The 23092-nt window shown below is 45.0% G+C and overlaps 2 protein-coding genes and 1 long non-coding RNA gene across 5 annotated transcripts in view; 2 read left to right on the forward strand and 1 right to left on the reverse strand.

The window, feature by feature from the left end:
- The window catches only part of LOC137508337 (uncharacterized), an 89600-nt gene extending 85372 nt beyond the window's left edge, over window positions 1-4228 (forward strand). Inside the window, exon 3 of the long non-coding RNA XR_011020481.1 lies at window positions 3809-4228. This is a non-coding gene — a long non-coding RNA (uncharacterized lncRNA). The remainder of the gene's footprint in view (window positions 1-3808) is intronic.
- Window positions 1927-22721, reverse strand: LOC137508321 (peroxisomal coenzyme A diphosphatase NUDT7-like). Its single transcript, XM_068233745.1, has 4 exons — window positions 22577-22721; window positions 15276-15423; window positions 12691-12849; window positions 1927-4977 (listed from the first exon to the last, which is right to left on the reverse strand). Exons 1-4 carry the CDS (start codon window positions 22633-22635, stop codon window positions 4609-4611), a joined length of 735 nt encoding a protein of 244 aa, XP_068089846.1. The 5' UTR covers window positions 22636-22721; the 3' UTR covers window positions 1927-4608.
- The window catches only part of LOC137508264 (excitatory amino acid transporter 1-like), a 263434-nt gene continuing 263012 nt past the window's right edge, over window positions 22671-23092 (forward strand). For 2 of the 3 annotated variants that reach the window (XR_011020480.1, XM_068233741.1), the window contains exon 1: window positions 22674-22770. Coding sequence is in view for 2 of the 3 variants with exons in the window: in XM_068233741.1 (XP_068089842.1) it covers window positions 22749-22770 (22 nt within the window). In the remaining variant the exon portion in view is untranslated. Of the gene's footprint in view, window positions 22771-23092 lie in introns of all 3 variants that reach the window. The other variant, XM_068233742.1, reaches the window with a different exon arrangement.

Raw genomic sequence — 23092 nt, forward strand, 5'->3', positions numbered from 1 at the left:
AAATTGAGTAATTTGGGAAAATACCCAATATGAAAATAAACTGTAGTAATTCTGCGACCATGGATGCTATCCTTGCTCCTATCACAATGTCAGCAAAATTTCCAGTTTAAATGAGCAAGGGATACATTCAATTACCTGGGCTTAAAATTCCTAAAAACCTGAGAGACTTGTTTAAGGTGATCTTTGCTCCTTTGTTGAAGACAAGCAAGACTGGGAAGAGAGAGGCCACTATTCTAGTTGGAAAAAGTGGCCAGTCTAAAGATTACGGCTTTGCCATATATTCTATATTCCTTTCAGAAAGGTTCCTATACAGCTTAAAGGAATACTTAAGCCTAAATAAAAAAACAGTTTTACTTACCTGAGGCTTCTTGCAGCCCCCTGCAGTCATCTTGCATTGCCCTTCAGCAACCCTCCAGTGAGCAGAGGCGCCCCCCCTCAAAGCTGGCCGGTTGTGGCCAGTCGGAAGCTACTGCGCATGCGAGGATCACAAAATCTAAACCACGCTATCCCAAAGTTAGAGGTGTAGGTCTCTCGGATCTGTGGTGCTACACTATGTAGGATAGTGGAATGGCATTGCAACACAGATTTGAAAGATTGGGTCACCTTAGAGTAGAGTTTCTTAGGATCATCCCCTTATTGGGGCCACCCTGAGCAGTTTCAAAACAATTTGCTGAGAGACAAACATCTTGGCCTTCCCAGGTCCTATTACAAGTACTTCCCCAGGGTCAACAGTCAGGTTTTTTGGGGTCCTACTCTAAATTGGAGCATCTACTGCTGTAAAATCGGATGGCTGATGGGGGTATCTAACAACTTGCAACTTTTAATGATAGTGCTGAGGCGCCTATTTCTATAGGGTCTTATTTACAAGTGAGGTGCTGTGTGCAGTCTTTGGCTGGCAAAGGTATTCTAACACGGAAATGCACGGACTTAAAAAAAAAAAAACTTAAAGTGAACCTCCGGACTAAAAATCTACTCAGCAGAACTGAAAAGACTTGGTGTTTCTTCTTTAACAGTTTCACAGCATCAGAACTTTGTTTTTCTTACCAAAGCATCATTTTTAGCTGCCTTTTTAGCTAAGCTCCACCCATAAAAGAAAACTGCCCGGGCTTTTTTACCCTGATGCTGTGCAAAGCATGATGGGATTTCCTATGTTGTTATTCACGTTGCCTAGCAACTGGGAGGGGTGATCAGCACACAGGCCAGTTGGAACTGTGTCTCATGCTCCCTGTCACCTCCTTTCAACCAAAAAAAATGGCTGCCCTCATGAAATCAAACATTTGCCTGTTCTTTTAAAACAGGGTGGGTAAGAGATTATATTGCCTATCTATTTTAATTAACATAACTAATGTAACTTAATGACAGTATGTTTGTTTAGCCTGAAGTTCCTCTTTAATCGTAAACCAAAGTTGTAATAAAAGCAAGACTCAATACTTACCTGGGGCTTCGCCAGCCCCATAAGCACGTGCGAATCTGTCACCGTCCCAGCGCGGTCTGCCGTTCAACCCGGTAACAGGCTCAGTCACGTCAAGTCGTGGCTTTCTGCACATGCGCAAAAGGCCACAAATGATGCGACTGAGCCTGTTACCGGGGCTGATTGCGGATGAACCGCAGACCGCGGGAGGACAGCGAGGGACTCACACATGCTTTTGGGGCTGGAGGAAGCCCCAAGTAAGTACTGAGTCTTGCTTTTATAACGGCTGTGGTACACTTTAAGTCTTGGAGCATCACCCCTGAGGCATTTATTATCCAACTTTTACAAGGAACTCCGTGGGGCTACACAACGGCCACAATACCTTCTTAAAGAGAACGGGAGGAGCAATTCACAGACGAAGATTGGATTTTTCACACTGGCGCACAAAAGCTTACTTAATGTAGTTACACAAGAGTGTAACTATAAATTGCTCTCTCAATACAAGACTCTGGCAGTTCTCCACAGTATGTTTTATTTTGGAGATAAGATAGTTGACATACTTCACATTTGGTGGTTGTGTACCAAGATCAGAGATTTGTGGTTGCAAGTCCAATCGTTAAAGAAATAGCAGCATATGACCTTCAATGGCTCCAAAAATAATTCCTTTTCCACCTTGGGCCAGGCTCTATGAAGTCTTATAGAACCTCATTGCCGTGTCACATGGTGAATGTCGCAAAAATCTGCTTAAACTAATACCAAAAAAAAAAAAAGGTTTCCATGCAGCCCCATTTCTATGGGCGTGCAAAGCGTGCAATCGCCCGGGGCATTGGACTGAGCGGCAGGAGGGGGACTCAGCGGCAGGAGGAGCGGGGCCGCGCAGAGTAGTTATAATTCACCTTCCTTCAGCAGATCCCCCGCAGCTTCAATCTCCTTCCTCTCCCAGCGTCAGTTACATGACATGGCCACATGTCATCACGGGGGCACTGTTACCAATGAGACCGATGCCGGGAAAGGAAGGAGAATGAGGCTGTGCAGGATAGGCGAAAGGAAGGTGAGTTATAACTGCTGGGGATTTTTGCACCTTCGCCCTGGGTGAAATTTAGCCTAGAAACTGCATGTTTCCTTGTTTTTATTGAACACACCATGTAAACATTCAATGTGCAGGTGTAAAAAGTATGTGAGCCCCTAGACTAATGACATCTCCAAGAGCTATTTGGAGTGAGGTGTTAGCCAACTGGAGTCTAATCAATGAAAAGAGATTAGAGGTGTTGGCTATAGCTGCCCTGCCCTATAAAAACCACACACCAGTTTTGGGTTTGCATTTCCTAAGAAGCATTTCCTGATATGAATGATGCCTTGCTCAAAAGAGCTCTCAGATGACCTACGATTAAGAATTGTTGACTTGCATAGAGCTGGAAAGGGTTATAAAAGTATCTCCAAAAGCCTTGCTGTTCATCAGTCCACAGTAAGACAAATTGTCTATAAATGAAGAAAGTTCAGCACTGCTGCTACTCTCCCTAGGAGTGGCCAAGCTGTAAAGATGACTGCAAGAGCAAAGCGCAGAATGCTCAATGAGGTGAAGAAGAATCCTAAAGTGTCAGCTAAATACTTACAAAAGTCTCTGGCATATGCTAACATTCCTGTTAGCGAATCTATGATACGTAAAAGAGCACCTGAATGTTCCACAGCAGTACAGGCAAAATATTCTGTGGACAGATGAAACAAAAGTTGAGTTGTTTGCAAGAAACACACAACACTATGTAAGGAGAAAACAAGGCATAGCACACTAACATCAAAACCTCATCCCAACTGCAAAGTATGGTGGTGGAGACATTATGCTTTGGGGCTGCTTTGCTGCATCAGGGCCTCGACGAATTGCTATCGTTGAAGCAAAAATGAATTACCAAGTTTATCATGACATTTTGCAGGAGAACTTAAAGAGACACTGAAGCGAAAAAAAAAATATGATATAATGAATTGGTTGTGTACTATGAATAATTACTAGAAGATTAGCAGCAAAGAAAATATTCTTCTACTTTTATTTTCAGGTATATAGTGTTTTTTCTAACATTGCATTATTCTATAATATGTGCAGATTACACAACACTCAGCATTCAAAATGATTCTTTCAGAGCAGTCTGTGAAGTAATGACATCTCCTCTGGCAGGGGAAAAGTAAACAGTCCAGGAACAGTTGAGATAATAAAAGTCAGATAACAGCCCTCTCCACGACTTAGTCGGAGAGCTTAATGGCTTGTTGGCATAGAGATAACAACTGGAGTTTCTCAACTCTTCCTGTACTGGAAACAATTAGACTGATGTATCTGATCCTAATGTTTTATTTCTTAGCTGTGCTACACATACAAATCATAATATCATAATTTTTTTTTCGCTTCAGTGTCTCTTTAAGGCCATCTGTCCACCAGCTGAAGCTCTGCAGAAGATGGGTGTTGCAACAGGACAATGACTCAAAGCATAGAAGTAAATCAACAACAGAATGGCTTAAACAGAAGAAAATACCCCTTCTGGAGTGGCCCAGTCAGAGTCCTGACCTCAACCCGATGGAGATGCTGTGGCATGACCTCAAGAAAGCGATTTACACCAGACATCCCAAGAATAATGTTGAATTTGCAACAGTTTTGTAAAGAGGAATGGTCAAAAATTGCTCCTGACCGTTGTGCACGTGTGATCTGCAACTACAGGAAACAATTGGTTGAAGTTATTGCTGCCATAGGAGGTTCAACCAGTTAGTTAATCCAAGTGTTCACATACCTTTTCCACCTGCACTGTGAATGTTTACATGGTGTGTTTAATAAAAACATGGAAACATTTATTTGTGTGGTATTAGTTTAAGCAGACTGTGTTTGTCTATTGTTGTGACTTAGATGAAGATCAGATCACATTTTATGACCAATTTGTGCAGAAATGCATTTAATTCCAAAGGGTTCACATACTTTTTCTGCTACTGTATTTCAATGAAAAGCTACACTGAATTATACTACACTGCATAATGCATTTTACTGAGGTAGTATTTAGCTTTAAACCCTCTCTGAAATATTGGTTGTAATTGATCTGCATTTGCATGGTGACTGCTTGCTTGCCTTTTCTAAGATGTTGAAGAAGCTGGGAGGTATTGTAGACTTTATATACTCAGCCAGGCCCACATTGTCTTCAAGTTCATCATTTTTTTATGGCCAATTACAATTTACTTAGATTATTGTAATCCAATATAAATTTTTCAGATGTCTGTATTCTTTTCTCCAGATCAAACTCTTGGTCAAATGAAGGACCCTTTTCCAGGAGCATTACAGAAAGTAGTAATGCCGCATTTGCTGTTAATCCCCAGATATTAAAGTCTTTCCTAGTTTCTGCATCTTGATAAATATACCTGTACATTCTAAACATGCCGAAAGGATGCATATTCAAATCCAGTAGAGTACAGTGGTCCGTGCTAATGAAAAAATCCAAGGGCACGTAGAAGACAGCTGTGACTTCATTGGGGTTAGGTAATGGCTCGAAGGTGTCTTCTACAATCCCAACTACTGGAGTCACCAGGTAAACAGGAGACTGAAAAAATGAACACAATTTAAGCAAACCATTCATAACAACTTAACACTATAATACAGCTTCTCAAACCTTATGTAAATAATAGGTTTCACCTGTTCTGGTGTGCCCTATATCTCACCAAAGTCTCAAAAATAAATAAATCACATTTGAGCAATTTTATTGTAAATTTAGGGACCAATCTATGAAAAAAGTTGATTTTGTTTGAACCTTTTCGAAAAGAAGTTGCAAAGTGGTACCCTGAAGAAAATAGCCAGTTTAGCTTTCGCATCTTCAAGTTGAGGTAGTTTGTGAGGTCTTTAGGTGGAATGTAATGTATCTGGAAAATCCCTTTCTGGCCAATGGGTAAAATAGATACATGTTAGTCTATCATACTTTCTCTGCCGTAATCCAAGTTTTACAAGCTGTCCTAATAATTGTAATCCTTGTAGGTGTTAATTGCTACAAAACACTAAACCAGGGGTGCACATTGTGTAGATTGCCATCTACGGACTTCATGGTAGATCCCAACGCACTACATTTTCCATTTTGTATTTACAGTGGGTTGCAAAAGTATTCTGCCCCCTTGAAGTTTTCCACATTTTGTCATATTACTGCCACAAACATACCGTATTTTTCGGACTATAAGACGCACTTTTTCTTCCCCAAAGCTGGGGGGGAAAAGTCTGTGCGTCTTATAGTCCGAATGTACGGTTTCAGCTGAGCAATTACCAGCCGGCAGTCTCTTCTATGTGCAGGAGTCGGCCATCCATCCGTGGGCATACATGCAGAGAGCTTGCGGCGGGTGTTAATCAGCGATGCCCCACGTGTTCAGGAGTGAGGCGGGCGGCCATCCATATGCAGGAATACATGCAGTAAACTGGCGGCGAGTGGGAGATCGTCCATGTCCCACGTGTTCAGGAGTGAGGTGGGCGGGCATCCATCTGCGGGAATACATGCAGTAAACTGGCAGCGAGTGGGAGATCGGCCATGTCCCACGTGTTCAGGAGTGAGGAAGCCATCCATCCGTGGACATGACACATGCTGCAGACTAGCCTTCAGCCCGCACGCTCCCCTCCTCTGCCTCAGTCTTTCTCTGTATGCAGCCGGTTTAAAAAATCACGCAGCGCTACCGCTACCGGCTTCCCGTATTTCCTGGTGTATGACGTCCTATCACCGCGTGACCTGAAAGACCACGTGACTCTTTCAGGTCACGCGGTGATAGGACGTCATACACCAGGAAGTACGGAAAGCCGGTAGCGCTGCATGACTTTTTAAACCGGCTGCATACGGAGAAAGACTGAGGCAGAGGAGGGGAGCGTGCGGGCTGCAGGCTAGTCTGCAGCATGTCTCATGCCCACGCATGGATGGCTTCCTCACTCCTGAACACGTGGGACATGGCCGATCTCCCACTCGCCGCCAGTTTACAGCATGTATTCCCGCAGATGGATGGCCGCCCACCCGCCTCACTCCTGAACACGTGGGACATGGACGATCTCCCACTCGCCGCCAGTTTACTGCATGTATTCCCGCAGATGGATGGCCGCCCGCCCGCCTCACTCCTGAACACGTGGGACATCGCCGATTCATCCCCCGCCGCCAGTTCTCTGCATCTATGTCTGGGGATGGATGGTCCCCAGCCTCACTCCTGAAAATTGGGGATATCGCTGATTAACACTCGCCACTAGTTCTCAGAGGCCCTTCTTCAAATCGGCTGCAGACAGAGGAGAGGAGGGTGTGGGCTGCAGCATGTGCGCATCTAAAGATGTAAGTTCACCTTTGGCTCAGTTCCTCACAAGGGGAATATATACAGTAAACCAATACTAGATCAATCAGGATTGTTCCTCTGACCTGCAAATGGGGGTCATTCTGGGTAGTGACAGTTTGGGGGAAAAGGTCCATTAGACACCCCTGCACTATAGACCACCAGGTTTAGTATATATATATATTTTTCCCCTGATTTTTGACCTCTAAACCTAGGTGCGTCTTATAGTCCGGAGCGTCTTATAGTCCGAAAAATACGGTAAATCAATTTTATTGGAATTCCACATGAAAGACCAACACAAAGTGCTGTACACGTGAGAAGTGGAACGAAAATCATACATAATTCCAAACATTTTTTACAAATAAATAACTGAAAAGTGGTGTGTGCATAATTATTCGGCCCCCTTTGATCTGAGTGCAGTCAGTTGCCTATAGACATTGCCTGATGAGTGCTAATGACTAAATAGAGTGCACCTGTGTGTAATCTATTGTCAGTACAAATACAGATGCTCTGTGAAAGCCTCAGAGGTTGTCTAAGAGAATATTGGGAGCAACAACACCGTGAAGTTCAAAGAACACGCAAGACAGGTCAGGGATCAAGTTACTGAGAAATTTAAAGCAGGCTTAGGCTACAAAAAGATTTCCAAAGCCTTGAACATCCCACGGAGCACTGTTCAAGCGATCATTCAGAAATGGAAGGAGTATGGCACAACTGTAAACCTACCAAGACAAGGCCATCCACCTAAACTCACAGGCCGAACAAGGAGAGAACTGATCAGAAATGCAGTCAAGAGGCCCATGGTGACTCTGGACGAGCTGCAGAGATCTACAGCTCAGGTGGGAGACTCTGTCCATAGGACAACTATTAGTCATGCACTGTACAAAGTTGGCCTTTATGGAAGAGTGGCAAGAAGAATGGCATTGTTAACAGAATGCATAAGTGTAATGATCCGCTCAGCTGCCTGCGCAGGCAGGCAGCTTTTTGACCACTGTTCAGGTCTGCATTCTGCAGGTCTTTGGAAGAGAGATCTTTTGTCAGTTTTGCAGCTTGCTGCTGCTGGGGAATTTGCATGCGTTTGTCATGCAAATTTCCTAGCCACATCCTCTGGAGGTTTGTACTATAAATACCATGTGATATCACAGACCTTGGCTGGTCATAAGGGTTAGTCCTGTGAAACACTCCTGGAGTGTCAGCCTTGCTCATTGTTTAAAGATTATCTTAGAGTAATTCCTGGGACTGCACTAGGCAGGTTCCCTAGTGCAGTTAGGATTGCATATCTGTTTTGTTTGTCTGTTACGATTGTTCTGTCTCAGCGGTGGTCGACAGGAAGTCGTTCTGATCTTTGTTCTTGGAGTATAGCTGGAGCAGCGGTTGCTACAAGCTATCTCATCTATCGGTCTTGCCTGGATCGCACTCGCCTTGCGCTAGTGCTGTGGATCCGTCTGATCTCCATCTCTCTTGCTGTTATCTCTCACTTATTCCTGTTTTCGTGTATCTGTCTTGTCTGCTACGAACGCTTGCTGGAGGCTCGGTGAGGTAACCGTTGAGCAAGCGCTCGCGTCCTCTGTTTCATGTTTGTCTGTCGGTGGTTAGTTAGGCGTGCTTGTCTCTGTTGTGCTTAACACGCGGAGACCGCGCATAAACGCGTGCACTGTTGCGATTGAGTGCGGTGTTCGCGTTTAGTTAGCGTTTGTTATTTTCCTTATCTTCTCATTGTATGATTTGCTGTGCCTTTGCTACTCTCGTGCTCTGCCTTGCTGTAGCCTTGTGTCTCCTCTGGCAATCGCCTCTCTCGCGATTGCGTTCCTACTTCATATCTGCTGTTGTGTATGCACCGTTGCGGGTTGGCGACTAGTTTGGTGCACACACATACAATCTGTCCCTTTGCTCAAATCTCATTCGCAATCGCTTCTCAGGCGATTGCGTTCTCACTCGGTTTCCTTTGTTGTGTGTCCGCCGTCGCAGGTTGGCGGCTAGATTGGTGGACATACATACATTCCTCATCTGTGCTTATTCGGTCTTGTGTCGCTGTTAGCAACCACCATCTCCGGCAATTGCCTTCTCACTTTATCTTCCTGGTTGTGTGTTCATCGTCGCAGGGTGGCGACTAGATTGGTGAACACACATACCCTCTGTCGCTTTGATCTCTCTCTCTTTCAGGGCTATCTTGCCCTGCGTTTCTTCCCTTCGTGCAATTCCTGTCTTGTGTCTGTGGCAGGGCAGAGGAGCTGTTCCTCTGCACTCCACAGCTCCACCTGCCGACAGGAATTTCCCTCCACAGGTGCATTGCACCTTTTGCTGGGTTCCCTCAAATTATACGCTTGTGGAGGATTTCCGCAGTGTCAGCGCACGTCTTGTGCGCTGATCACGGAGAGAATTCCACAAGCGTTACAATAAGAAGTCCTGTTTGCAGTTTGCCACAAGCCATGTGGGGGACACAGCAAACATGTGGAAGAAGGTGCTCTGGTCAGATGAGACCAAAATGGAACTTTTTGGCCAAAATGCAAAACGCTATGTGTAGCGGAAAACTAACACTGCACATCACTCTGAACACACCATCCCCACTGTCAAATATGGTGGTGGCAGCATCATGCTCGGGGGGTGCATCTCTTCAGCAGGGACAGGGAAGCTGGTCAGAGTTGATGGGAAGATGGATGGAGCCAAATACAGGGCAAACTTGGAAGAAAACCTCTTGGAGACTGCAAAAGACTTGAGACTGGGGCGGAGGTTCACCTTCCAGCAGGACAATGAACCTAAACATAAAGCCACGGCAACAATGGAATGGTTTAAAACAAAACATATCTTTGTGTTAGAATGGCCCAGTCAAAGTCCAGATCTAAATCCAATCGAGAATCTGTGGCAAGATCTGAAAACTGCTGTTCACAAACGCTGTCCATCCAATCTGACTGAGCTGGAGCTGTTTTGCAAAAAAGAATGGGCAAGGATTTCAGTCTCTAGATGTGCAAAGCTGGTAGAGACATACCCTAAAAGACTGGCACTCTAATTGCAGCAAAAGGTGGTTCTACAAAGTATTGACTCAGGGGGCCGAATAATTACACACACCCCACTTTGCAGTTATTTATTTGTAAAAAATGTTTGGAATGATGTATGATTTGCGATCCACTTCTCACATGTACACCACTTTGTATTGGTCTTCCACATGGAATTCCAATAAAATTGATGCATGTTTGTGGCAGTAATGTGACAAAATGTGGAAAACTTAAAGAAGGCCGAATACTTTTGCAACCCACTGTATGTGACGGCCAGAACCCGAAGTCTGGCCACTTTGGGTTCTGGTCGGTCAGAACTAGAAGTGGCTGGCTAATGCGGCCAATGTTCAAAATAAACTTTCCCTGCGGACTTTGGCCAGCTAGAACGTGTTCTGGCTAAGTGTGGCCGGCCAAGTCCTGAAGTCCCTCTCACCTCTCCCCCGCACAGACCTCACATCAGGATGACCCGGACTGGAGAGGCAAAAAGAGGCAGAGCAGCGCACACGCGACTCGCAAGACGCATACACTTCCATGCTGAAGTGACGTCATTTCTCACTTCCGCATGTGAAGTGTATGGGTCAGGGCGGGTAGCGTGTGCACTGCTCTGCTTCTCTCCGCCGCTCTGGTCATCCTGATCTGAAATCTGCAAATAGAACAGGCTGCCCCCCCAGCCATACAAAGCGCACAGCAAATCCCTCCAGCCATGCAAAGTGCCCAGCAAAGCCCCCCAGCCATGCAAAGCACCCCCCCCCAGCCATGCAAAGCACCCAGCACATCCCCCCCAGCCATGCAAAAAGCCCAGCAAATCCACCCCCAGCCATGACTGACAGAGATCACGACCCGATCCCTGAGGCGACCCTGCAGGACCAAGGCTGTACAGACGTGTTGCCACTTGTTGTGCTGCTTTGCGTGGAGGAAAACAATGCTCTTGGCCAGGGATCGGCCGCTGCTCACTGGTGAGATATCGGGTGGCATCAGGGTCCGCTTTAGGATGTGACCTTTGTTTAGGGATAATTGTTCTAGTTTGACATAAACTCTTTTTTCCACTCTTGCTAACCAGTTTAATTCTCTGCTCAATATGTGCATACTCAAAAGTGTTCTTTCTCCTTGTGTGAGGCCTGCTGGATCCACCGTCTTACTTCAGTTCCTATACCCAAATCTCCGCAGCATTCACCATTTGTGGCGTGTTCCCGGTCAGCCAAGGGAAGTGCGTTGCTCCAGCACCTGGTTACACCCAGGCCTTGATATGTGCAAGGTATAGGAACTGAAATGGGCTAGCCAGTGGTACCAACAGAACCACAGTGGGCAAGTACAGGCGGAAAGTAAGAAATACCAGGCAGCAATTGGTGATCAGAAAGACACAATACAGTATCTTAAAACGTAGTCAATCAAATAACAATCCAGGGGCCATACACAGTTGATCAGAAAATAACAGTACTAAGGGATGAGGCAGTAGTAGGTCGAGAACAGGTCAGTTCATTAACAGGGTCAAGACGCAAGCAAGGTCGTACATAGAAATCCACATTAATAATCACACCCAGCGGAGTAGCATAAGTCAGCTATCGCTCTTGTGGGAGAGGGACTCTGGGAGAGGCAGACTTATGTAGCCTAGGGCCTAATCAGGACAGAACTATACTTCCCAGCAGCCTCTGCTGCTACAACCAATTGGTCACTCTATCACTTTAATTGGAACTGCACTCCAGTGGCTAGTAGCGCCGCCAAGTGCATAAGACCTGCGTATAGAAGCATCTGGCTATGTGCTTCTGCAGATGCGCACGGCCTCTGGGGGAGCTGCAGTGAGCAGAGGAAGGGGCTGGCTGTTCGCAGTGGTTCCCAGAGTCACAGCAGAAACATTGCCAAAGTAAGTGCGTGACAAGGTGTAGGTAGATGAAAGAATTTTGACTTCAATTATACAACTTTTTGCACTCTTCATGCACTTGACTGCATAAACCAAGTTGCATTGTATCAAATACACACAGCAAGAAAGAACAGCAAATTAGACTTTGGACTTCTTGGACTGTGTGGTACATGTCAAAGATAAGTCTCCACACCACTTCTTCCTTTTTGACTCCCATTACCCTCAAGTTTGGTGTTATTAAAATTCTTCTGATAAAGTTGCCAATAAAATTACATTTTTTTTAAATTATAGATTGCTCCCCAAATTTACAACAACATTTCTTCAAATCTCAGCTTACCTTTAAATCTACCCCCAGGGCACCACTAATCTGGACCCATAGGAAGCCTTGACAAGATTTCCATGTTGAGGCTTACCATTGGTCCAGATCATTGGACCAAGCATGAGTCACAGATGGAAAAAAAGGATGTAATCTTTTACTAGTCTTGTGGCAGCGTGGACAGGTCTTCAGTTAAGATTTAAGGAAGAACCTAAGACTATGTTCAGAAGACTTCAGTTATAAAGGGGAGCAGTAAGAAAAATCTTTTTGGGCGCAGAAGTATCGGTCTTGTTATTGATAAAATATTTGTATGGTATGTTTTTTAATTTTAACAACCTGTGAGAAAAGGTAAGGGGTAATGTAGTTCTGTTCTTATTCACCTGGAAGGGGGAAGATGTATCTAGGGTCTCCCTTATTAAAGGGGTCTTACAGAATTCATGATAAGTTCTCCCAATACTATTACTACCACCTCCTCCTGGACACCAAAGGTGGGCATTAGTCCTTTTCTAAGCTAGGAGGATTTCCACCTAGTCTCTCCTGCAGAGTAACCTAGAATATTACTGACCAGGTGGGCTGGTACTGTACAGTCAAGGGTTACACTACATTTTATTTAAATCATTCTTCTGCACTCATTCACTTTGTGTTAAGGACAGGTCTACTTGAGAGAGCAAGCGTACAGCATTTTTCCACACCTATCTAAAACTTTGCACAGTCGCACAGTGTATTATTTGGGGGGGGGGATTGGGGGGCTGGACTTTGGAGATTCATGAGTGATATCTTTGGACAAATCCAGTTGATCTTTACTGACCTTAGTAATATAGGGAACAAGCCTGCCAATAATTTCTACTTGACTTCGGGACAGACCAATCTCTTCTTCAGATTCTCTTACAGCGGTTGCTACATCATCTTGGTCTTCAGGGTCCCACCTTCCTCCAGGAAAACACACATCGCCTGGCATATTTTTCAACTGGAGATGCAGGACACAAAGTAAAGCACAATTACAGTATGGTATAACTCCTTTATTATTCATACAGTTGTCCTACCTGCTGTTGTCCCACAGTAATGTCATTTGTGCAAAATAAAAATTAAAAAAAAAAAGATACAGACTCCCCAAATATACCTGTATAAAGATACTTGTTCAAGTTTGTGAGATCACTAAAACTGGAACAATTGTTCTCTCAGAAGCCCAAGTCTTTTCCTACAATCATTTTTTTTCCTTGTTAAGGCTAATTGGCCAAAGACTTGTAAGGGTTTTTCTTATTCTGCATCAACTGTAATACATGTGGCTGCAGGAGAGTTGTACCATTTTTTCTGGCTGAACTAGATGGACAGATGTCTTTTTTTTAAACTAACTATGTAACTACCACATGTTTTGTCAGAGATACAACCTGAAAATAAAAAGTTATGAAAAGTAACTTTTGTTTAACCTTTTACTCTATACCAAAACTATGACAGTTCTGCCAGCTACGGCTGACTGACACTAAGATAGAAACACACAATATTTCCACAGTTTCACCCAGACGCAGATTTAATGCAGTGAATACTACGAAAAGTTGATATCCTAATTATTTTTTATATAATTTAGAAAGTAAAAATAGTGCATTAAAGATTTCAGGAATTCCTGGTAAAATGTACCTTCGCTATCTGTGCAGGCAAATTTTACTGTTTTTTGTGAATACTGTGGAACCAACCAAAAGGGTTAAGTGACTTCTCTCTTGCAAGTTCTTTTAGAGAGGTGTGACACAACACAACTTTGCTTCAAAATAAATTCAATCTGGCTATTTCTGTTTTATAAAACTTACATACAGATAAGTTAGGCCCGGTTCACATTAGCGGTCGCCGTCCGGAATCACCGTGCCGGAGCCGGACCGCATGTAGAACGGACGGAACGGACGCACGGCATAGCAATGAAAGCCTATGCGTCCGTTCACATGCGTCCGTTTCGTCCGGACCGGATCCGGACTCCGGCATAAGACCCAACATGCGCTATTTTTTGGTCCGGCTCCTCCGGCAGCCGTATGCGGAGCGGAGCCGGACTGCACCATCCGGCCAATACAAACCAATGAGAACCGGAGAGCGCACAACACACTGGCTAAAAATCCGGATGTTCTACCCCACTTCCTATGCGTATTGTAGCGGCGATTTTGGATGGGGACACATGGGCAAGCATTTTGGAGTGGAGCAGCAGTGACTTTAAACGTGCTGGAGATGTTGGCAGTATGTCGGAGGTGGAGGTGAGTGCTAAACAGCAGAGGGCCTGATTCCACAGGTCCACCTTCTGCTGACCTCCCAGACCCCAACATTTTTATTCGGTTTCTACTATCTTTTGCCAAACGGATCCGGATCGCATCCTGATGAACACCTGATGCAACCTGTCCGGATCGGATCCGGATCAGAACCGTACGGTTCCGATCCGGATCCGGTCCGGATCCGGTCAGGTCATCCGGTCCGTTTGGCAGAGAACCGCAAGTGTAAACCGGGCCTAAATTGGCTTCTCTCTAAAATAGTCTCTCTGCTATGATGCACACATCTATCTGGTATGGATTACATTGTGAGACAGCTTGTGACAGGACTGTGTACTCTGTACAGTGTTGTGGAAGATGTCAGAGCTGTATACATACTAAATAATAATAATAATAATAATATATAATAACCCTATACAAAAGTAAAATTGACCAGAACAGTTATCAAACCCTTACATTAAGGCTGCTTGCACACCAAGACGTTACAGGCGCACGTTAGTGCGCCTGTAACGCTCCCCCAACGCACAGCAATGTAACACAAGTGGGCTGTTCACACAGCCCACGTTGCGTTACATGTAACGCTGCACGTCCTGTGCAAAGTGCAGCATGCTACGGCGTTGGAGCGGCTATAGCCGCGTTAGACTGTTTGCACATGCGCAGTGGGGGGCGGAGGAGGCGGGGAGAGCCAGCTACAGTAGCCGCGCACATGGCTACTTAATATTCACTGCACTGGCGGGCGCTGATTGGCCGGCGGGACCACGTGATGCGGAGTGTCTCGCTCCGCATCACGTGGTCCCGCTGGCCAATCAGCGCCACTCTGGGAGATATTATGGGCATCGAGCAGCCTAACGCGGCTCACTCTACCGTCGGCTTTTGCAGCACCATACGTTGTGTTAGGTGCACGTTATGCGACCTTAACGTGCCACCTAACACAACGTCTTGGTGTGCAAGAAGCCTAAACGTCATTTGAACTTAAATTATTTCGCAACTAAGTTCTCACTACAGTATATACAGAAAAAGAAGTACTTTCTAGACAGATGACATCTAAATCGTTCAAAGTATGCCTTACCTGTAGAAATTTAGCTTTGAGGGAGGCTAATCAAAGGTACAGTTCAATACTCAAATCAATCAACATGAAGTAGTGCCATACCTTCATTGACCTGACAGTCAGAAGCAGGTACAGTCTTCCTTGTCTAATTAGCAGAGGTAGCAGAATTGAGGCTTTCTGGAGAGGCACGTTTGAATATCTGCTGCCAACATCATATCTGCTTATAATGTTCTTGATCTTCTTTCTAAGACTTGACAGAAAATAGAAAGTATGTAGGAGAATTAAACTAGAAATGATGTGTGCATATTTGGAAGTTACTATATGTTGAAAATAGCAAATAAATTAAATACCAGTCTAACTTTACTACCACCGCCACATAAGGGCTGTTTTTTGGCATAAGCAAACTAGGCAGTTATCTAAAATACCATCTGGAAGAGAACCAAAGAATGACACTAAGCACACTATACCCTATCCTGTTGTTGAACGCTGAGGAATTGTAAAATCAGGCAATGATAACATCACCTGATATTACCCTTAGTACCTGACGATGTTAAAAATTTACTTGGGTGATTTTACTGCCCAGGTCCTTCTCTACACCCTTTCCTATTCCCCTTTTCATTCTGCTGGGAAGTAATTCATCCTGCTAAACATGAGCATTAGCTTAGTCCTGCTAGGTCTAAAGTCCTTATTGCTCGCTGGACACTGCATTAACCTAGCATCTGGGAGCCTCCTTTACTAATTGACCCCGTTGCTACCTGTGCCAACACGATCGCAAAAATCTGACGCTTCTTGCTGAGACGCCGTTGCTCTGAAATACAGACTAGCAAAGCATATTTGAACTTCCCACTGAAGCTACCCATTGATCCATGGTCTGGACCAAAAATTTGGTGTTACTGGGGTTTGCAACTGAAGAATTTGGAGGCAGGGGTAGGTGTGCATGCTGATTGCATGTGGGAAGTGTTACTTTCTGTGTGTCTGGATTTGCAGCCTGGGACAGAGTGCACTCCCTGAGAAGTGGGGGTGGGTGTGCACATGCATCTGTATGCAAAACGGTCAGATCCTCATGCGCTCCTTTGCTTTTGTTTATGTTCTTTAGTTGTATACAGTAGGCCATGGTGCCCTGCAGTGTGCAGCCTAGGAATTGGGGGACAGGAACTGTTTTTGTTGTACATCATGGATTGCATGTAGTATGGTATACATTTGGATTGAGATGTTCTTTTTTATCAGCTTATTTATGTCCCTGATATTTTTAGCGGGGACAGTACCCTATGATTTGCTGACAGGATTTTAATAAAAGCATGCATGCAATATTGATATTAATGTGACCTGTGGATTACTTCACATATACAGTACATGGCCTAACCTCTTCCTCTGGCTGTGTTTCTCAACATATTATTGGTATGTACCCCTTTTAAAACCCTGTACTTACCATGTACCCCCTAGCATAGTAAACATTATCACAAGTACCCCTTGACAAATATATATTTAATCGTAGTACATGATGATTGGTTTTAAACAATTTCCAAGCATTTACTATTCCTTTTACTTAGCTAAAATACTAATTTGGTGGTGTTTAAATAAGATTTATCATATTCTTAAACTCTAAATTAGTTATTCTTGGCTAAGTATATCAAGCCCAAGTACCCCCTGGAAACATCAGAAATACCCCCTGGGGTACACTTACCACATGTTGAGAACCTAGGCCCTATGGGTGCTCCTTTCTGAATTCAGAAGTACTGATTGTCAATTATTTCAATAATCATATTCAACGCTTAGCAGCTGCAGCTAAAGCAACTAAAAATGTGTGATGCATTAAAAGGGAAATAACAACTCTGGATGCTAGCATAATACCGTATATACTCGAGTATAAGCCGACCCAAGTATAAGCTGACCCCCTAACTTTTACCTAAAAAAGCAGGCAAAAATGATAGACTCGATTATAAGCCGAGGACAGGAATTGCAGAGGTTAAGTGTTAGGCATATGTTGATGAGCAGTGCCACGTGGAAAAAAAGTAGTAAATTCCTGGCAGCTCTGGGCAAAAATCTGTTGCACCAACATGTTCTGTTTATTGATTGTTACCTAAAATCGATTGGTATTAACAATCAGACTGGATGGGGCTTCCACATTGATCAGGGGCAGTGCAGGAGCAGTGGATGTTCCATGAGCCCCCATCCCTCCCTTGACAGAGCAGAGCGGTATGTGAGTGCTCTTGGCACACTGTCACCCCTAAATGCCTGCCTGGAGATAAGAAAAATTATGGCTGTGTGTGAACCGTCACACTCCCTCCCTCCCCTGACAGTTCAGCGGTATCTGCTCCCGGCACACTGTCACCCCTGTGTACCACTCTGGAAAAGAGCACAATTGTGGAGCGGCTGTGTGTGTGTGTACAGTCCGCCTCCCCTGACAGAGCTGCGCGGTATGTAAGTTGTGTCACCGGGCAGTTTTAGAGTGATGACTGTCCCCCTCGTCGTCAAAGCAGAACAGTATGTGAGTGCTCCCGGCATTTGCAGTGTTTATCACGGCGGAGGGGGCTTCCTTCACTCACCAGTCCACGCCGGGATCTCGCCGGGGATTGCTTGTCTGACTTATCTCCATGACCCCTGCAGTGGCGCATTTGATGCGAGGCGCTGCTAGAGGGCCTTGATCAGAAGGATGGATGGTCTAATCTACCAAGAAAGGTATTAGTCTAGAGAAAAGACGCCTTAGAAGAGATTTAATTATCACGTATAAGGGGACATGACCTGCGTATGGAGGAAAAATGCTTTTCCACCTATTCAGGGAGGGGTTCTTTACAGTAAGAGTAGTTAAAATGTGGAGTATCTTACCACAGGAAGCAGTTATGGAAAATTCTATATCTGAGTTTAAAGAGGGCTTGAATGCTCCTTGCTTTGAAGGACATCCATGGCTATAATTACTAGGTAATTCCTGGCAGTGTCGATCCAGAGATTTTATTTCATTGCCATCTGGAGTCAGGAAGGATTTTTTTCCCCTTTAAGGGCTAATTGGTACAAGTCTTGTAAGGATTTTTCACTTTCCTCTGGATCAACTGGGGTATGTAAAAGTACAGGCTAGTGTTAGGGATAGGCTAGTACTATACTTTCTGGTTGAACTTGGAGGATGAATGTCAAACCAACTAATTCTATGTAACTATGTACTTGGGCCAGCGGCCCAGTACAGTGTATATATTGTGTGTGGCTACACCACCTTTGGCCCAACCTCTTTTTTAACCATCCATAAAAAAAATTACATCTTAAAAAATCCCACTGTGGGTTACTTTAGTATAATTTGTGCAAAGTCTTAGCAGCATGATGTTACCAGTAGCTGTCTTGCCTTGATTTTTTACTTACCCGGGGCATCCTCCAGCCCCATAAGCACAGATGCGTCCCTCGCCATCCTCCGTTTACCGGCAATCATCCCCAGTAACTGACTCTTGTCAGTCTGGGTCTAACGTGCATGCGTGGAAAGCTCTGTGCATGCGCGTACGCATGCGCAGAAGACCCAGACTGGACTCCACTAAGCCAGTTACCGGGGATGATTGCAGACAAACGGAGGACTGCAGGAGGACGGCGAGGGACGCATCCGTGCTTATGGGTCTGGAGGAAGCCCTGGGTAAGTAAAAAAATCTTTGACTTACTGTACTCCATCTCTGAGTTTCTTTAAAGAGACTCTGAAGCAAGATTAAAACTCGCTTTTTACCTTATATTTTAAAACGCTGCTATCCCACGGCAGAACGAGGGGTCTTTACCCCCCAAATCCCCCCCTGCAAAATCCACGACCAACTTGGTCGTAGATTTTGCTGCTCATGGAGGCAGAGCTTTCGGCTGTAGCTCTGCCTCCATGCGCGTCTATCAGCAGCGGATCTCTGCCTCTCCCCCGCCCCTCTCAGTGAAGGAAGACAGAGGGGCGGGGGAGAGGCGGCGATCAGCGCTGATAGACGCGCTGAGAGGCAGGACTGCGGCCATTAGCCCTGCCTCACAAGGAAGCGCTCCCCGGACACCACGAAGGGGATTTGGGGGGTAAAGACCCCCGTTCTGCCGTGGGATAGCTGCGTTTTAGCAGGGGCAAACATGCCCATGTTGATTATAAGGTGAAAAGCGAGTTTCAGATTCTCTTTAAGCACCAAAATGGGCAGAAACAGCCCTCTCCAACATCAGAACAGCCTTTTCTACACACCCATAATGGTCACGGTGCACAGGCTGTATTCCTATACAGCTCTTAGTGCTTGTCACAAACTGGGAGACACTTTCAACTCACTGAAACATTGGGTTAGGTACTTGGTAATCTTTGGGTCACAGTCTGATGACACTCCCCCCTTTGAGCAGGAATCACCAGCACTACACCTATAAAAAGAACTTTGTTAGGCAGGCAGACCCTCCGTTCTGTAGCAAGCACTTGAGGACATACCACAATATTTTTTTCTGCTGCTAGAAAGAAGAATGCAATGTATGTGATTTAATGTTTCCCTAGCAGAGTTTAAAGGACAACTGTAAAAGGAAGGATATGGAGGCTGCCATATTTATTTCCTTTTAAGCAATCCAGTTTCCTGGCTATCCCACGTTGTCCTCCGCCTCCTCGTTTGCCCGCAACTGGCAGTAGTATTGTACAGGCGCAGAACGCTCACATCATCAGGAGCAAGACGGGAGCGTGCAAGGCTTGACTGTGCAAGACCAGAGGACTTTCTGGGGCCAATTGCAGACAAATGAGGAGGCAGAGGATGCCGACGTGGGAGCGATATTTTCGGAGCGGGCTTGAGGAAGCCCCAGGTATGTATATGTTATATAAAAATATCCATCTCAGGGCCATTCTAATTAATGCATGGAAACTGGACAAAGTCTAGATCTGTTCAGGAGTGGTTCCACGTTTCAAAGCCTGTGTCACCACAGTGGTATGCATTTAAGTGCACTTTGTTTTGTGCAGCAGTTTTGTTATCTATTTATTGACTCAGCTCTTCTGTCTGACTAACCTGATCTTCAGTCCCAATACAGATCTTGGCCTTAAACTGACTCTGGTCTTTATTGCCAAATACCCTACAGCCTGGAACCCACTAGCAGTGCTTTTCTAAGTGCTTGTGATTTGAAAAACTCTTGCTAATGTAATGCTTTGGATGATTTTTTAAATCACATCCCTCAGTTGGTATCACACACAGAGTTACATTAGTGAGAGCTTTTCAAATCACAAGCGCTCAGAAAAGAACTGCTAGTGGGTTCCAGGACTAACTTTAGCTATGAACACCAACTAAGCTTGATTGCTGTCCACCTTGGCCCTTTGCTCCAAATACACACTAAGCCTGATTGCTGTCTGCCCTGACTTTTGCTATAAATATCAACCAAGTCTGATGAGTTCGGTTTTGGGAGGATTGACTCTGGAATTGGGCCTTGTCGGGCTGCCCTGATCTTCATGAGTGTTCAGTCAGACTGTTTTGTTGGAAATATCAGTTTTGAGGGACGTCTGAAAGCCGTCCCTAGAGGGGGGGGGGGTGTACTGTAATGATCCGCTCTGCTGACAGGCAGGCAGCTTTTTGACCATTTTTAGGTCTGTATGTTGCAGGTCCCTGGAAAGGAGACCTGTCTTCATTCTGCAAGTTTCAGAGCTGCTGTTCTGCTGAGGGATTTGCATCCACTTGTCATGCAAATTGCTTATCTGCTTCCTTTGAAGGCTTGCAGTATAAATACCATTTCCTCCCAGAATTCCCTGCTGGTCATAAAGGTTTGGTTCTGCTGGACTATTTGGGATCCAGGACTGTCGTGTATTGGGAGAAGGTCGGGCCATACACGCCACTCCTCCAAGCGCAGTCCTGAGTTTGGCAGAGAGGGGATTAATTGTCTCACCTGCACAAATTGCATAAGTGGCTGCAGCTCTCAGTATGCAGGGGGCTGTGTGTGGAGCTAGGAGGCTCCTGAGGGGCTGTGCAGCAGAGACGCTGCAAAGTCTGTGTGCAGCAGAGAAGCTGCTGGAATGCTGGAGGGAGTTGGACTCCAGTACCAGGTAGTCCAGGAGAAGCCCGGATAGGTGAGTGGCCCAGGACTGCCATTAGGCCCATGGCAGGGTGTCACTCACGAGCCACTGTGGCTGTGGAGTGTGGACAGTAACAGAGGTGGTACGCAGGATTGGTACAGATGTAGAAGGTTGTATATTGTGTGGGATTACAACCTTGCTGAATACCCAGTGTGGTGTGTTGTTGTTACTGTTTAAACTTTTTTGATTGACAAATAAAAAGATATTATTTTAACCCTAAAAAGACTCACTGGCTGTTATATTGTGACCCTCAATGCTATGATCTCCTCTACCAACATGAGCTAAACACCAGAACTTCCCCCAGAATATCACACAGCCCTTAGTGCTCATTTCCATATAGAACGCTTTCAGCCGCACTTATGGAAACTGTCTGCTGTACGTGCGCTGCAATTAGCACTGAATCACAGCGCATGGTTGCCTGCATTTTGGGGCGACTGCGCCCACAATCCCAATCAGTATAATGAATGGGATCGCAAGCTCCGCCCCCTCGGTAGTGATGCGCAATGCAGAGCAGTGAAGTCCACTTACTGCAACAGATCCAATGGATCCATTGCAGTCTGACAAGTGTGAACGGCTCCTATAGATACAATCGTAGTCATTCACTGTCAGTTTTGCAATTAGCAGAGAACTGACAAAAAAAATGTCCATTCTCAGCTCAAGTGGGTACACTGCCTCAAAAGGTGCTCATTCACGTTACCATTTTTTGATCAGATGCAATCTTTCCAACATACTTTTTACGATCGTAAGGAATCGGAAGGTAGTTCTCGGTTGTTCCCATAATCAGGTTGATTAGGGCATCTTATCTCTTCAGATATGATCCAACTTTCGAATCAACCGAATTTTCAGTTCCAATCAATCAAAGAATAGTTTCACATTTTCACCAAACACTGTGCTGTTTTCTGTACAATATGAATGTATATATTGCATTGAAAAATCGCATCCGATGAAAATATTGTACCGTTAATGGGCACCTCTAGGCACAACATGCTGCGCGTTAAATAGGTAATGTGTGCGTTTACAGTGGCAGCGAGGCTGTGGCATGCATTTATTGTACTGTAGGCATACTGCACACTGAATAGTATGGACGATCTGATCTCAATGCAACTGACTTGAGTGAAAGGCCCCAGGGGTTAAAGTCCAGCCAACATTTTTTTCAGTCCTTCCTAAATTAAACTCAGTATGTTCACTACACACAGCTCATATTCAACGTGGAGCTGCTGTAAGTCACTAGGATAGGGGATTCCACTTTGATAAACGTCAGACAACAACGTACAATACTGTGAACAATACACATGAACTGTCCAAATTAGAATATAACAGTTTTGCAAGTTTCAGATCCAGTAAAATACTGTACGTGCTATCCTACAACAGTAGAGTGAAATATTACCTTAGCTCGTTGCCTGCCTGATCCTCTGCATGGTCACCATCACTAGTGGTGGCAGGCATGGTAGATTCGTCCTACCGACCACCAACGTCACAGTCTAGTCCAAAGTGCCGTGGAAGAAGTCAGGTGACAATGTGGATCATGTGACAGATTTGCTAGATGGGAGGAAAGGGAAATGCAACACACACAGACTTCTGGTAGGTTTGATAAAGTATGAAATAAAGTGGAATGTAGGTAAAGTTTTCCCCCTGCTGGTCAGATATCTACACTGCAAGAATTTAGTACATTTTGTATGCTGCAGTCAGTGCAAAAGTACAGTTTTCCCTTCTGGTAGACCCACCCGACCCATTTAATTATGAACACCAAAAACACCAAGATATTGTTGGATTGGGACTTAAAGAGGAACTCCAGTGTCCAGAACAGTTTTAAGGCTACATAGCTCCCAGGGCAAGGGTGTAAAAATTGCACTCCCCTAGACTCGAGCTTGCTGTTGTGATGCGGTAGCCAGGGGCAACCCCA

The sequence above is a fragment of the Hyperolius riggenbachi genome, chromosome 1, assembly GCF_040937935.1.
Source record: "Hyperolius riggenbachi isolate aHypRig1 chromosome 1, aHypRig1.pri, whole genome shotgun sequence".
Lineage (NCBI taxonomy): Eukaryota > Metazoa > Chordata > Amphibia > Anura > Hyperoliidae > Hyperolius > Hyperolius riggenbachi.